This window comes from Aplosporella prunicola (genome assembly GCF_010093885.1).
Source record: "Aplosporella prunicola CBS 121167 unplaced genomic scaffold K452scaffold_21, whole genome shotgun sequence".
In the NCBI taxonomy this organism is placed as follows: Eukaryota; Fungi; Ascomycota; class Dothideomycetes; order Botryosphaeriales; family Aplosporellaceae; genus Aplosporella; species Aplosporella prunicola.
The window spans coordinates 396750-410355 of record NW_022983549.1 but is presented as its reverse complement, the minus strand read 5'-3'; the positions used below and the strand labels follow the sequence as shown (position 1 = coordinate 410355).

Sequence of the window (13606 nt, the reverse complement as noted above, 5' to 3'; positions counted from 1 at the left end):
GCATGGCGTGGCGGACATCATCATCTTCTTGCTTTTCTTCACGCTTCCTTTTTTCTTGTTGTTCTTCTTCTTCGTCACTTGGATCTCTCCGGCCATTTCTTCCCCCCCACCTCACACCTTTTTATCTCGCTTTGATGATACCTGAGAGCTCTCGTGCTTCGAACTATGTATGTGGCGCGGTGCGTCTTCTCTTTTCTCGCGGCAAAATCACTCAACTGCATTTGCCTTTGCCTACGTGTCTGTTTGTTTTGCCTGGCAGGTCGGTGACAGAGGCTACTGTCTAGGCGTGTCTGTAAATTTGTCGGACAACTTGCCTTGGTTTAGACTTCCTGTATTGATGGTGTGTGCATGAGTGACAAGGCAGTCAGTCAGTCAGTTAACAAAAGAGCTTCGAGATATTTTTTCCACATAAGCCGCGAAATGGGAGGGGTATCAATTGTGTGTGCTTGTGCGTGCTGCCTAAGCGCTCTATATATGCATGCATGTCCATCCAGGGGTGGTCTTCCTCTTTTTCCTTCTTGGTTCTTTCCCCCCTCTTTACCTCCAGAGGCCGTACGGGCCCGTGGTGAACTTCCACAACTTGATGGTGCCGTCTTCGCTGCCGGTCGCGTAGAGCTTGCCGTCGGGGGAGAAGCTGGTCGTCCAGATGGGGCCGTGGTGACCCTTGCCCATCTCTGCGCGGGGATGTCAGTAAGTGTCAGTTGGTTGGGAAAGCAGTAAATTCCGACTCACCAAGCTCGTTGCCTTCGTTGAAGTCCCACACGCGCACCCACGTGTCACCGGAGCTGCCAGTGACAAACTTGCCCTGTCCGGCGTGCAGCGCGACGCTGGCGAGCTCGTACGGCGTCTCGACCTGCTTGATCAGAGTTGCGGGCTGGCGCCCATCGAAGAAGTAGGCGCTTTTGCCAGCCGCAACGCTCAGCACGCCGCCGCCTTGGCTGCCGTCCACTCCCAGGTTCTCGAGCTCGCAGCTGCCCACTGTGCCGTTGACGGCGTATTCGCCAATCGTGCTGCGCGTGCGCAAGTCCCACCACCGGATCTTCTTATCCTCGGACGCGGTGATGAGCACGTTCAAGTCATTGGCCCAGACGATCGAGCGGATCGTGCCCTCATGAACACCGGGGCCGATCTCGTAGCTCGGGGCCGCCGCAGCAGCGTCAGCGCCCGCGCCAGTGCCCGTGGGCGAAGAGGCCGAGCTGTTGCTGCCGCTGCCGCTACTGCGCGAGAGGTCGAAGATGCGGAGTTTCTTCTCGGCGCCGCCGGTGGCGAGGATCTGGGGGCGGGCCTGGGCCGGGAACGCCACGGCGCGCACAATGTGGTTGTGCTGCAGCGTGTGCAGCGCCTCGCCCGTGTGCGTGTCCCACACCTTTGCGCTGAAGTCGGCCGACCCCGTCGCCGCCAGCGTCGCGTCCGACGACAGCCGCGCCTGCCATACGGCGCCCTTGTGCCCGATGAAGGTGCCAATCCAGTCGCCCGTCACGCCGTCCCGCAGCATCGGGTTGTTGTCCTTGCACGCGCTGATCAGGTAGAACTGGTCATCATCGACGACGGATGAGAAGGAGATGTGCGTGATGGGGCGCGAGTGCCCGTGGCAGGTGAGCGGCACGACTTTGGTCGTCTCTGCGCAGCTTCGAGGTCAGGGTCTTGAGACTTCGGATGACAGCGGAAGGAACGGACATACCGGTGGCCATTGTGCTTGCGGAGATGGTTGGGATGTGAGTGTTGAGAGAAGGTCGAAAGCGGCTTTGGGGATGAGATTTGTGGAGAGATGTGAATGCGAGGATTGGGCTCAGAAAGATGGTGGTGGTCGGTGTCGCGGAAGAAGCTCCAATGCTCCTGAAACGGCAAGAGGGGCGGTGGAAATGGAAGGGCGTCGCGCAGCTGTTCGAGGGCGGTGAGAAGAGTTAAGAGATTCGTCACTTCATCAAAGGCATCATGACATTCCAAAAGCAGAAGAGGCACGAGAGGTGAGTTGCGGAGCGTCTCGCAACTCCCGCCATTGCACCACCACGCGCCGGGAGAAATGGTCGGGCCGGTCAGCCAGTCACATCCATCCACCTATCCATCTACAACTAACACTCTATTCGGTTCTATATCAGGAGAGAAACCCCGCCCGATGCAAATGCCGGCCCTGGCCTGACTAGTCCTCTGCCTTGATGCAAAAATACACTCCCTCCGTCTATACAGAAACCCATGCTCTTTACACCACAACCCTCACTCGCTTGCTTACCTGATGATCATGGCCTCCCTGGCAGGGCCAGTGCCAATGTACTTGACCTTGATGCCCGTGAACTCCTCGATAAACTCAATGTACTTGCGCGCGTTCTCGGGGAGCTGCTCAAAGGTCTTGGCGCCGGTAGTGCTGGTCTTCCAGCCCGGGAACTCCTTGTAGACAACCTCGACGTGGTCAAGGATGTCGAGGTTTGCCGGGAACGACTCAAGCGTCTCGCCCTTGTAGCGGTACGCCGTCGCGACCTTGATTGTCTCAAAGTCGTCAAGAATATCGAGCTTGGTCAGGTTCATGGCGGTGTAGTCGTTGACATCGTGGCTGTAGCGCACGACGACAAGGTCGAGCCAGCCGCAGCGCCGCTTGCGTCCCGTCGTCACGCCAAACTCGCGTCCAACGACCTGGAGCTTCTCGCCCTCTGCGTTCAGCTGTTCCGTCGGGAAGGGCCCGCTGCCCACACGCGTCGTGTACGCCTTCACCACGCCGACCACCTCGTGTATCGCCCGCCAGCCCAGAGGAAGGCCGGTCAGAACGCCGCCTGCGCATATTAGCCCTGCAGCTGCGCATACAGTACTATCGATGCCGTTGACAATCGCTGCATCTGGAAGGGTAGGGGAAGGGCTTACCGAGACCGGTGTTGGAGGACGTAACGAAGGGGTAGGAGCCGGCATCGATATCGAGCATGAGCGCGTTGGCGCCCTCGACAAGGATGTTCCTCTTGCCCTGCTTGGCCGACTTGAGCAGCGGAACCTGGTCGATGACGAAAGGCCTCAGGCGCTCGCTGTACTCCTGTTTTTAAACCGTCAGCATCTCTCCCCTGTCCAATGTCATCCGACCCAGCGAACCTTGTAGCGTCTGATCTCGTCATCCACATCATACTTCAGCAGGTCACCGTAGCGCTTCTGGAAGCCTGCCGCTAGCCTGCGCATCTTCAACTCCAGTTTCTCTTGGTCGAAAATGTCGCATACGCGCACACCGCTACGGGACATCTTGGTGCTGTAAGTTGGGCCAATGCCCTTCTTGGTGGTGCCGATGAGGCCGGAGCCCAGCTCAACTTCCTCAAGGCCATCGACGAGCTGGTGGAGGTCGAAGACGACATGCGCGCGGTCCGAGATGAAGATGCGGTCCTTGGTGTCGAGCCCGTGCTTCTCGAGAGCTTCGAGCTCCTTGAAGAACGAGGGGACGTGAACGACGCAGCCGGAGCCAACGAGGTTGGTGCACTTGGGGTTGACGAGACCGGAGGGAAGGATGTGGAAGTCGTAGGTGATGCCGTTGGCGACGATGGTGTGACCGGCGTTGTTGCCGCCCTGAGCGCGGCAGCACAACTCAGCGTCGGAGCAAAGGATGTCGACGAGCTTGCCTTTGCCCTCGTCGCCCCATTGCGCGCCGCATACGACGGTCGTGGTCATGGTTGCGCCAGTGAAGGAGAGATCAATGGCGGGGATGCAGCAAAACACGGGGGTGTGTCGTTGCTGAGATTTTGACTCATGGTGGGGGAGGGCGGGGGATCGGTCGACTTCGGCGCGCCATGATGCCACGGCGGCTGAATTTCGGCGGCCGCAAACGACAGGGGCAACGTGGACGTCATTGACATGCCATGTGGAATAAGTGGGTGGAATGCTTGTGGTGGACCGTGTGTGTGTGACAACTGGCGGGGAAAGGTAATCACTTTTTCGAGTGTAGAGCGGAAGAAGAGGAAGAAGAAGAAGACATCCGATGGAGAATAGGATTTTACTGTAAAAGCAACTAGGTAGGTAGATATACCTACAACATGTGCCACAAAATGTCTGCATACACCCCAATTTTTAGATTCAACGCCTCCCGTGAACAACGCCTGGGTATATGCCGCGTCCCTCGTATCGTCCAATGCCGGCGCAACAGCCAACGTAGCAAGCCAGCGAACCGACATGCGCCTGTCTACCAAATAACAGAACATCGCACTTATTTAGTGATACCGATTTCGTACCCGAGTAACACCTCTGTTGAGCCACCCTCCCAGCCACGGTTGCCTCCGGTTGATATCATGAACGTGCATGTCGGATCGATGTACAGCTGCGAAATCACGCCTGTTCTATGACCGGGAACAATAAGATAAGGGACAGCCGAGTGCCTTGGGCCTTCTTGTTCCTTGAGGTCGTAAAGCCGCAGGATATCATAGGAAGCACTGATTAAAATTGTTAGAAGAACCAAAGAGCCAGCCAGTGGGAAAATGACATACCAGACAAGGTGTTTGCCGTTAGGCATGGCTCGAACTGCGCTCACTGCACCGCTGACAGAAGGAAATTTGAAAGTTCGTGAAGGCTCGCGGAGGCCCTTGTGCAAACTATACTCGTCGACTGTACCGTTTCGCCGTCCAGCATAGATGAAATTTCCGTCTGGTGACCAACATGCATTCATACACCATGGCGGAATTCCTCGCGGAGGGACAATGCGTGCTATGGGGTTTTGTTGTCTGCGGTCCCAGACACGCAGTGTACCATCATGGCAGGCGTCCAAGAAAGTGGTATCCGAAGAAGGTGGGGCATCATCTTTTGAAGGGGGTTCTTTAGAAGCAGCTCCTGATGATGAGCCTTCTTCTGAATGTGGCAACCCGTTAGTGAGGGCGGCGGGCTGAGGCTCAACATTTCCATCGAGTGTGCCGGATCCTGAGTAGGCGCCATTGCTCGCCGGCTGCATACCGACGTCGTTGTCTCCCGCTTGCTCGAGTGGCTGGACTGGGCCGCCCGAGTCCGTCATGTCAATATCTCCTTCTGCATCTTGCTCTTCAGCCTGCCTGTTCATCTCGTTTGCAATTGCCCTTGAGAATTCATCGTCCTCGTCGTCACCAAAATCACCGCCTGACGGAGCAGTGGCTGCTGCGTCACCATTGCCTCCGAACAACGAGTCGTGATCATTGTCCCCAAACAGTGAGTCGTTCTCGGCACCGGGCGCATCTTCATCCTGTCCCGCGGGGGGTACACCGTTTGGTAGGATGCCGTTCGGAAGAGGTCTTGCATCATTATTTGAGCTGAAGGTCCCATTTGAAGACTGCGGAATCCCTGACTCCTCAGGCACTGGAAGCGAAGACAGAGGACGGGGCTCGATGGCAGAGATCTGCCCCGCAGCAGTCTCGAAGCGGCGCCTTACTTGACCGTTATTTAGGTCCCAGTCATTGATCGTCTTGTCCCAGCTACCAGATAAAACGGATTTCTCGTCCTGTGCCAGGCTTAATACCGATACTGCGGAAGTATGTTTGCGAAGAGAAGTGATCCGGTGCCCTTCTTGGTGGCGAACAGACTGGAGATTTATGGATCCAGACTCTGTCCCAGATAACAACCAAAGGCCTTGGTGATGCACGGCCAGTGAGTAGACGGGGGACAGAGCTAGGGTATCATCGTTTGTAGAAGGAGGAGTCCTGTCTGTACGTTGGTCAGCATTCAGAAAACCCTGAGTCTTTATCAACTTATATACCTGAACTCTCTTCATTCTCCCAGTAGCTGAGCAGAACGCCAGCTTTTGTAACACTGTCCACGAACGGATGCCTTTGCGCAACAGTGAGCATGAGCTTTCCGTTTGCAGTGTCCACCCAATTGAACTTTCTGATGTATCCGTCTGCGCCTCCGCTGAAGACCCATTTCATGTCTGGCGTAGCAGTGATCGCATTGATAGAAGTACTGTGAGGCGCCGCAATCGTGGGCACGATGTCGTACACGGGAGCCGTAAGGGCCTCGGGCCTTACCTGGGGGCGGAGGGGAAGAGAACCTCCTGAAGGGGTAGTTGACCGGTGAGGAGAGGCTGAAGCCAGACGAATAGTTGGATGTGCGCGCGATGCATCTGAGAGAGCTTGAGTGGCAGCTGTACCATTCTGCAGTGTAGACGAAGTTGGCGGCCTCCCGGATGACTGGGCGCGTGAAGGAGAGTCTGGTGTATCATCCTGCTCCTCGTCGTCCTCTTCGTTTTCTCCCTCATCATCATCATTGTCTCCTTCGGCATCCAAATCCCCCTCTTCCTCCGCATCGTCGGCATCGGCGTCGGCATCCGCATCCGCATCCGCATCCGCATCTGCATCCGCGTCGGCATCCGCATCAGCATCGGCATCGTCTATGTCCTCCATCGTCTCGTCGACGTCGTTCTCAGAGCCAGCATCTTATAAGAAGCGAAAAAATCAGTCCAAGAATACAGATACAGTATATTTGGGCATACCGGAGCCATTTTCATCGTCATCCTCGAAGCTCACCATGTTGCGCGAACGCGCATCAAACGCGCTTTAAGATGTGCTCTGATTGCGGGTTGCGCGATGCGGGGATTGTCGTTTGTTTGAACGGATATCAGCGTGTCCGGATATGCACGCGCGTTTATGGTTCAGAGAGCCTCGGTCCAGCAATATAAGAGTATTAGAGTACGCTAATAGCAGCGGAGCTTGGTCAAAAGAAGAATGGCCCACCCCTGCCCTTCGTAGCTATCGGTGGATGAGGTCGGGGATGGCGAAGGCGGTGAGCAAGAGGCTCCGCTTGGCTTGTCGGGCCGCCAGGCCGCCGTGCTTGCCAAGCCCCGCGCGGCCGACTGCAGCTCTGCTTCAATCCCGCACGCTCACACGTCTGCGACGCCGTGTCTCATGCCTCACACCGCTTAGAAACGCAGATTTGGCAAATACCAACTAACTAGCAACGGAGACAATGACAATCAGACATCGCGCACGTCTTGTGTCTGCAGCTAGCCGTCTGACCCAGCTGAGGGCGACATATGCACGCATGCTTTGTACAGTAGGTAGGTATGCACCGAACAGCATTAGTACAGCAGCCTGATGGGCGAGACAATATAAACAAAACGTTAGGCTTGGTCTTTCCAGAAATGTGTGCAGGTCCCAGGTGTGCTACTGTCTCTTTTGGAAAGTGCCCTCCATTCGGACCTTAGGTACTTTCTGCCCAGCGCCATGTCCTCTTTACTTCTTGTCTTTTGAATCTCTTTCACAGCTTCGGAATTGAGACGTGCCTACCTATATCACAATTGCTTTGTTTCCCCCGACTGTCAAGCTACATTTCCAGTTTGCCTGCCATCAAACGACCTAGGTCATCCATATTAGTTTAAGGCAGTCGCGGGCCTCTTGTCTTGCGATGCTTGCGCGGTGCCTGCCATTTTAAGTTCGTCTCAGGTTCTAAAAGCTCCCGTCTCTTCAACACCTCCCGTCGCCAAGCAACAGCACCACCATCTACTTTCGACCGGACTCAACTCAACATAGAGTTGAACAGAACTTTTGTACGGCGTAAGTCACAGTGTACTCTTTACCATTGCTATTATGCATCTGCACTATACCCAATGCTCTGCTCTGCTGTTGATACTCTGACCCGCGTCGAGTCACCGACTCTGCATTTGTTTTGAGGCACGACTCACCAACCTCACCTTCACTTCATCACTTCGCTAACAACACATCAGGCAATTGCGTTGCTGATAACTGACGCCCCAATGGTAATTCCGCTTTCAAACACAAATCTCTAGCTCAATCAACATGACACCTAAGCCCAAAATCAACCATTGCTCCCGTCTCAACTCTCCACATCTCAGCCATACACAGTCCAACCATTGCAATATGGCCCAGCAAGCCCAAGGGCTTCTCATTCCTGATTGGGATGATGGAGGTAAGCACTGCGCGACGCTCCCGTTACATGTCACCACGCTTCCCTCACCTACAGTCCGACATGCTTTACTGATGACATGATGCAGCTACGGATATGACCCTGAACCGAAGCTCACCTTCTCCACAGCCCTCGCGCCTGACGGCCCCCAGCGCTATCCGCCAATATATGGATGATGCCCGCCATCAAGCTCAACCTAACACTTGGATGTCAAAGGCAGAAATCCCTACGTCCGAAGAGATCCTCGACACCAATATGGAGCTTTTCACTCGAGGAGCTCCCGAGGAATGCACTGTGTCGGTTCCGGTGAACAACATCGATGGACCTTGGTCTTCAAAGGAAGATTACCTTGAAGCTCATTACGAGTTACTTAGAGAAGATGTGTTGCGCTCACTTCGGGAGACTGTGGGAAGAGTCCGCAACAAACCGTGGGGAAGAGAAGACGAATACGGCACGACTGTTGGAATATACGAGAATGTGCACATCAAGAAGCTAACATTCTCTCCACGTGGAGTTGCTGTCCGGGTTTCTTTTTCCTTGGCTCGCTCAGGCAAACGCGTGCACTGGGAGCAGTCGAAACGTCTGATTACTGGATCTCTGGTTGCCCTGACCACAGAGGAAGATCAATTCAGAACCCAATGCACCATGGCAGTTGTGGCAGCTAGGCCTTTAAGCGATGGCGTGGACCAGTCGCCACCCGAAATCGATCTATTCTTCGCGCGCCCGGAAGAATTTGCGATTGACCCTGCTCAGTCATGGATCATGGTTGAAGATAGGGCCAGCTTCTTTGAGGCCAGTCGATACACACTGCGAGCTCTCCAGAAGACAATGAGGGAACACTCTCCGTTGCTGTTGTCTAAGCATCTCATCAGTCTTCAGCGACAAGTCGACTCTCCTCAGTACATGCAAATGAACCCACGCATCGACATGAGTTCAGCATTTGCCGCACAACCCAGCCCGAATACCGACAAGGGCTCAGCATCTCTACCTTCTGAAAGCTTCAAGAACGTGGATATCCTACAGGCCTGGCCTGAAGATCCTCCGACGGAACTAGATAAGACACAACAGTATGCTTTGCGGAGGATCCTCACAAAGCAGTTGGCTATTATTCAAGGTCCTCCCGGTACAGGTAAAACTCACGTTTCTGTTGTCGCTTTGAGGACGATTCTTGGCAACATGACAATGGGAGATCCTCCAATCATAGTAGCTTGTCAAACCAACCACGCATTGGATCAACTCCTCCGCCACGTAGCTGAATATGAGTCTGAATTCGCCCGGCTTGGTGGACGTTCCAAAGACCAGGGCATCATCAAGAAGCGAACATTGTTTGAACTTAAGAGTTCTCAGTCCGTTCCTGCTGTTGCCTTTGGGCTGAAGGGACCATCCTTGAAACGCATGCGGGACCTGGAGAAGACTATGCGTGCCATACTCGAACCGATGTCAGCGGACAAGGAGTTTCTCGATCATAAGATGCTTCTTGACAAGAGACTACTGACAATCGAACAATACGAGTCACTTGAGAAGGGTGACACTGATTGGGTGCAGCAAAACCCGGAGCAAACAAGCAACGAGCCTATGGTGGAATGGCTCGGGAAGAACTCGTGGGTCAAGGTGGACCACGGCACGCCTGAAGACAACTTCTTTGAGTACGAAGAAGCCGATCTCGAGTTTGAACAGTTGAAAGAAATTGAGGCCGAAAATGCTATCAGAGAGGAAGACGAAATCGAGAGGCTCAAGGGCAATCATTTCCATCTTGGATGCAGATATGTTGGAAAAGTTGCTTCCAGAGGCGCCCCGTCCATCACAGAGACCGAGATCCAGGCGCTGCTGTCCGAGAAGCAGAACCTCTGGGACATCAACCCAAAGCTTCGCGGGGCAGTGTACAACTTCTTTCTCAAACGTTTCAAAGAGGAAATTCTGAAATCTTTTCGGTTGGAAGTCCGGAAGTACCAAGATACTGCTGAAAAGAGGCTAGCTGGCCGTTGGGAAGAGGACCACCTTCTTCTGAAAACCCAGAAGATTATCGGGATGACAACGACGGGCTTCAGCAAGTACCGTGCTCTTATCTCAAGCCTCAAGCCGAAGATTGTTCTTATTGAAGAGGCTGCTGAGACGTTGGAAGCTCTCGTTATTGCGACATGTGTCCCCTCGCTGGAACACCTTATTCTAGTAGGTGATCATCAACAACTCCGACCTCGTTGCCAAGTCAAGGATTACGAAGACGCCCCTTACAATCTTAATGTGTCGCTTTTCGAGCGTCTTATCAAGAACAACGTTGAGTTCGATACTCTACGTCGCCAAAGACGTATGATTCCTGAGATTAGACGTCTTCTTAGACCTATTTACGGCGACCTCATCTCTGATCACTCGTCCGTCAAGGAAAGGAAACTACCATCGGTTACAGGCGTGGGATGCGACTCATTCTTCTTTACCCATTCATGGCCGGAATCCAAGGACAATCAGATGTCCTCTTGTAACGCTATGGAGGCTGAAATGATTGCCGAATTCTTCAACCATCTGTACCTCAACGGCCATCCAGTGGATAGTATCACCGTCCTAACCTTCTACAATGGCCAACGCAAATTGATTCTACGGAAATTGCTCGATCATCCCACGCTCGGCTCCTCGCGTTCACGTTTCAATGTCGTAACGGTAGACTCCTATCAAGGCGAGGAAAACGAAATCATCCTCTTGTCACTTGTTCGAAGCAACCAGTTCGGCCACATTGGCTTCCTGGGCGTCGACAATCGTGTCTGTGTTGCACTTTCACGGGCCAAACGCGGATTTTACCTCTTTGGCAACGGCGAACAGCTTGCATGTGAGAGCAAGACCTGGGCCGAAGTCATCACCCTCTTGGCCGGGAAGGGAGGCCACCTGCCAAAGGAAGGCCCTACAATGCGCATAGGCTTCCATCTACCACTGAAGTGCCATACACATGGCAGGATGACTTATATCGAGGCTCCCGATGATTTCGCGCTCGTCAGTGGCGGTTGTGAGATCAAGTGCCACGAACGTCTCCCCTGCGGCCATCCATGTCCTGTCAGGTGCCACCCATACCCTCACAGTAGCATTACTTGTGCTCTCTCTTGCCCCAAGGTCCTCAGATGCGGTCACAAATGCGCCGGAATATGCAGCGACGAGAGCTGCCACTGCACCTTGTGTCCCAAGACTACAGGCTCTCTAATTCGCCCCGGAGCCAACCTCAACCAGACCAACCTCAACCCGTCACCTGAGCGTCAACGGCCTGGGTCTAGCAGTTCTGGATCCGATTCGGTGAAATGGAATAATTTCGCCAACGGGGGTTCTAAGCAGCATGATCGTGAAGCTGTGCGCCAAGCCAATGATAACTACGAAAAGCAACAGCGTTTGGTGGAAGAGCGTAGCCGCACGGCATACGCAACGGTTGGTAGCACCGGCACTCCTTCACCTGTTCGTCAATATGGATTTTCCAAGAACACAATGGTCGGCCCTGTTGATGGTGCAGGAGGTCGTCGGAAGTACAGGGATACCTTCCGCCCTGGCCCACCTGACCTTATTCCTAGCCTTCTTGATTGATTTTGACTGGGGCACGCATTTGACGGTCGTCATGGCGGTGGCCTTGAGCTTGGGTGATTACGGTTTGGCGATTGACAGTTGACCTCTTTGCTCCATGTTCAATGTTCTTTTTGCTTTCTCTCTGACTGCTTTCTCTGCTTCTCATTTGCTTCTTTCCAAAAGGTTTTGCGTATGGCGGGTGGAGGGCGATGCCCAGTAAGGCCTGATTCAGTGCGTTCGTTTTGCTAGTTCAGTTTATCGAAATAAAAACCAATCGCCAAACAAACAACTTCGAACGCTGTGCACTGTGTGCCTTTATCCCTCCTCCGTCTTTCTCTCTACGTCGACCATACAGTCAGTCAAACCCGGCTCCAACATTGAGCTGATCATATATTCCGCCCCGTGGTAAAGCATTTGTGCGTGTATGCAGCTAGAGCTTGCACAGCCTTTCGCATACCTCTGCCGTTATGGAGAGGAATCGTCGTAAAACAGTCAGCGCCGATAAGCATTAACAGTCGGAAGATTGACTAGCTTTGGTTGTATTCAGCTCTGTTCACGATCCCTCAGCTTGTCACACAGCGGCATGCTCATCGTTAGTGTTTGACTGTACGCTGGGTTACTCACTCCACTATCATCAATATCAATATCCCTGCCATGACGAGCCTCTGGCCTGAACCGCATTGAGAAATTATGTACTTCTTCAATTAAGTTTGTCCCTGTCTGGCCATCAGGACACACACACACACACACACCGCACCGAGCCGTGCTGATCAAGCATACATGCCACGCAGAACCATTGCACACATATTTCAAATACTCGCTCATCCTTGATCCATTGAGGTCTTCCTACAACACGGTCTCGATTCCCGCGTACGCCGATATTATGCCCAAGTCTTTACTTAATCCGGAAACCCGATGTTTTCGTCACTCGTGGTCGCGGCCTCCGCGCCAGCAACGCCCTTTGTCCCAACCTCCCTGTCCTTATCCCCTTCCACTGACAACCGTCCGCATCTAGAAGAACAGCTTCTTCAGCTCCACCATTGTCTCCTCCGGGTTCTTGACGCTGTGGCCAATAGTCCTGGGGTCCTCGTAGATCTCGTAGTCGTTGCCGCCCTGGTACGTCTTGTCGCCGAAGAAGTGGATGGTGGTGTACTCGACGCCGTCGGGGAGGTTCTTCTCGTTCTCAATGTGCTGCAGGCAGTACGTCTTGTCCCAGCCCTTGGGGAAGACATCGAAGGAGATCTGGCCACCGATGCTGAACGTAAGGCCCAAGTCCGAGAAGCGCTCCCTCAGCTTTCCGACAAACGTCTCGCGGATCTTGTGCACCTTGTCAAAGCGCTCAAACTCGTTGCGCTCCTCGACCGACGCGTTACGGCCAATGGGCGAGATGTTGACCATGCCGTTGCGGAACTCGATGAAGGTACCGCGCTTGACCGGGAGGTCCAGGTCCGCAATGTAGTGCAGACAGAAGTTGGCCAGCTCCTTGTACTTGTCCTCGCCAATCCACTTGATGAAGCTGTGCGACGCGAGCGGCACACCCATGCGGATCGCCGTCAGGCCGTTCTCGGCGAAGCAGAAGTCGAACAGCGTGCTAACGTTGATGGCCGTCGTGCCCAGCTGCTCTTGCTGCTTGACCAGGTCCGAGCCGCCTACGAAACCGATCGCGACCTTGTGGCGCAGCTCCGACAGCAGCTGCAGCATCTCCGGCGAGGCATCCTGTACGTTGGACCGTCAGCGTGGGGCTCGTTTCTGTGGGGTTCCAAGGCGCGCTCAAGACGTGACGCGGGTTGCATGCGGTTGCCGCTGTCAAAGCTGGTCGAGCCTGTCGGCGCGCCAGGGGAGGGGTGTGCTTACCCGTCTTGCTGGCGTGAGCGTGCCGTCAACGTCGAAGAGACAGATGGTACCCTTGACGGGCCGCTGGTTCAAGGGGGGAATGATGGTCGCTGCCTGGGCCATGGTGGACAGAGTGATGGTGCTTCAAGGGGGGAGGAAGAGAGTGCGAGAGAGTGTGAGAGAGAGGAGGACAGAGAGGAAAACGAAGTGGGCGTTCGTGTCCTCAGAAAAGAACACCTGTGCACCTGCCATCTTGTGTGCCAGGCCCAGGGTGCCCCTCGGTGCCTGGCCAGGGTCCGAGCCGGGCGGTGAGCAGATTGCGGGGAGGCTGCCCACCGATGCGGTTAGCCGCACTAGTGGAGAAAGGGCTAGACCCAGGCACATGTCCTGAGATCAGTCT

At 54.4% G+C, this 13606-nt stretch overlaps 5 protein-coding genes across 5 annotated transcripts; 1 reads left to right on the top strand and 4 right to left on the bottom strand.

The window, feature by feature from the left end:
* Positions 1 to 412: 412 nt before the first annotated feature.
* K452DRAFT_255173 (uncharacterized protein) lies at positions 413 to 1956 on the bottom strand. Its single transcript, XM_033538347.1, has 3 exons — positions 1682 to 1956; positions 733 to 1620; positions 413 to 674 (listed from the first exon to the last, which is right to left on the bottom strand). Exons 1-3 carry the CDS (start codon positions 1689 to 1691, stop codon positions 538 to 540), a joined length of 1035 nt encoding a protein of 344 aa, XP_033394788.1. The 5' UTR covers positions 1692 to 1956; the 3' UTR covers positions 413 to 537.
* A 69-nt stretch (positions 1957 to 2025) lies between these two features.
* On the bottom strand, positions 2026 to 3707 carry K452DRAFT_276075 (uncharacterized protein). The gene is made up of 3 exons (XM_033539263.1): positions 3073 to 3707; positions 2854 to 3016; positions 2026 to 2765 (listed from the first exon to the last, which is right to left on the bottom strand). The coding sequence occupies exons 1-3, from the start codon at positions 3634 to 3636 to the stop codon at positions 2227 to 2229; spliced, it is 1266 nt and encodes a 421-aa protein (XP_033394787.1). The 5' UTR covers positions 3637 to 3707; the 3' UTR covers positions 2026 to 2226.
* A 231-nt stretch (positions 3708 to 3938) lies between these two features.
* Positions 3939 to 6663, bottom strand: K452DRAFT_276074 (uncharacterized protein). Its single transcript, XM_033539262.1, has 4 exons — positions 6410 to 6663; positions 5678 to 6352; positions 4446 to 5625; positions 3939 to 4391 (listed from the first exon to the last, which is right to left on the bottom strand). Exons 1-4 carry the CDS (start codon positions 6444 to 6446, stop codon positions 4169 to 4171), a joined length of 2115 nt encoding a protein of 704 aa, XP_033394786.1. The 5' UTR covers positions 6447 to 6663; the 3' UTR covers positions 3939 to 4168.
* A 1130-nt stretch (positions 6664 to 7793) lies between these two features.
* K452DRAFT_320697 (uncharacterized protein) lies at positions 7794 to 11464 on the top strand (the record flags this gene model as incomplete). The annotated part of the gene is made up of 2 exons (XM_033544345.1): positions 7794 to 7842; positions 7928 to 11464. The coding sequence occupies 2 exons, from the start codon at positions 7794 to 7796 to the stop codon at positions 11392 to 11394; spliced, it is 3516 nt and encodes a 1171-aa protein (XP_033394785.1). The 3' UTR covers positions 11395 to 11464.
* Positions 11465 to 12040: 576 nt separating this feature from the next.
* On the bottom strand, positions 12041 to 13588 carry K452DRAFT_360802 (uncharacterized protein). The gene is made up of 2 exons (XM_033546372.1): positions 13228 to 13588; positions 12041 to 13089 (listed from the first exon to the last, which is right to left on the bottom strand). The coding sequence occupies exons 1-2, from the start codon at positions 13327 to 13329 to the stop codon at positions 12385 to 12387; spliced, it is 807 nt and encodes a 268-aa protein (XP_033394784.1). The 5' UTR covers positions 13330 to 13588; the 3' UTR covers positions 12041 to 12384.
* Between the last annotated feature and the right edge of the window lie 18 nt (positions 13589 to 13606).

What these genes read in the sequence shown, in the direction of transcription:
- K452DRAFT_276074 (XM_033539262.1), bottom strand. Translation starts at nt 6,446, where the DNA reads ATGGTGAGCTTCGAGGATGACGATGAAAATGGCTCCG. An exon ending in GGAGAATGAAGAGAGTTCAG is followed by an intron (nt 5,626 to 5,677) that starts GTATATAAGTTG and finishes ACCAACGTACAG; the next exon opens with ACAGGACTCCTCCTTCTACA. An exon ending in AACGGCAAACACCTTGTCTG is followed by an intron (nt 4,392 to 4,445) that starts GTATGTCATTTT and finishes AATTTTAATCAG; the next exon opens with TGCTTCCTATGATATCCTGC.
- K452DRAFT_360802 (XM_033546372.1), bottom strand. Translation starts at nt 13,329, where the DNA reads ATGGCCCAGGCAGCGACCATCATTCCCCCCTTGAACCAGCGGCCCGTC. An exon ending in CGCTCACGCCAGCAAGACGG is followed by an intron (nt 13,090 to 13,227) that starts GTAAGCACACCC and finishes TCCAACGTACAG; the next exon opens with GATGCCTCGCCGGAGATGCT.
- K452DRAFT_255173 (XM_033538347.1), bottom strand. An exon ending in CAACGAAGGCAACGAGCTTG is followed by an intron (nt 675 to 732) that starts GTGAGTCGGAAT and finishes ATCCCCGCGCAG; the next exon opens with AGATGGGCAAGGGTCACCAC.
- K452DRAFT_276075 (XM_033539263.1), bottom strand. Translation starts at nt 3,636, where the DNA reads ATGACCACGACCGTCGTATGCGGCGCGCAATGGGGCGACGAGGGCAAA. An exon ending in ACGAGATCAGACGCTACAAG is followed by an intron (nt 3,017 to 3,072) that starts GTTCGCTGGGTC and finishes GTTTAAAAACAG; the next exon opens with GAGTACAGCGAGCGCCTGAG. An exon ending in GTCCTCCAACACCGGTCTCG is followed by an intron (nt 2,766 to 2,853) that starts GTAAGCCCTTCC and finishes TAATATGCGCAG; the next exon opens with GCGGCGTTCTGACCGGCCTT.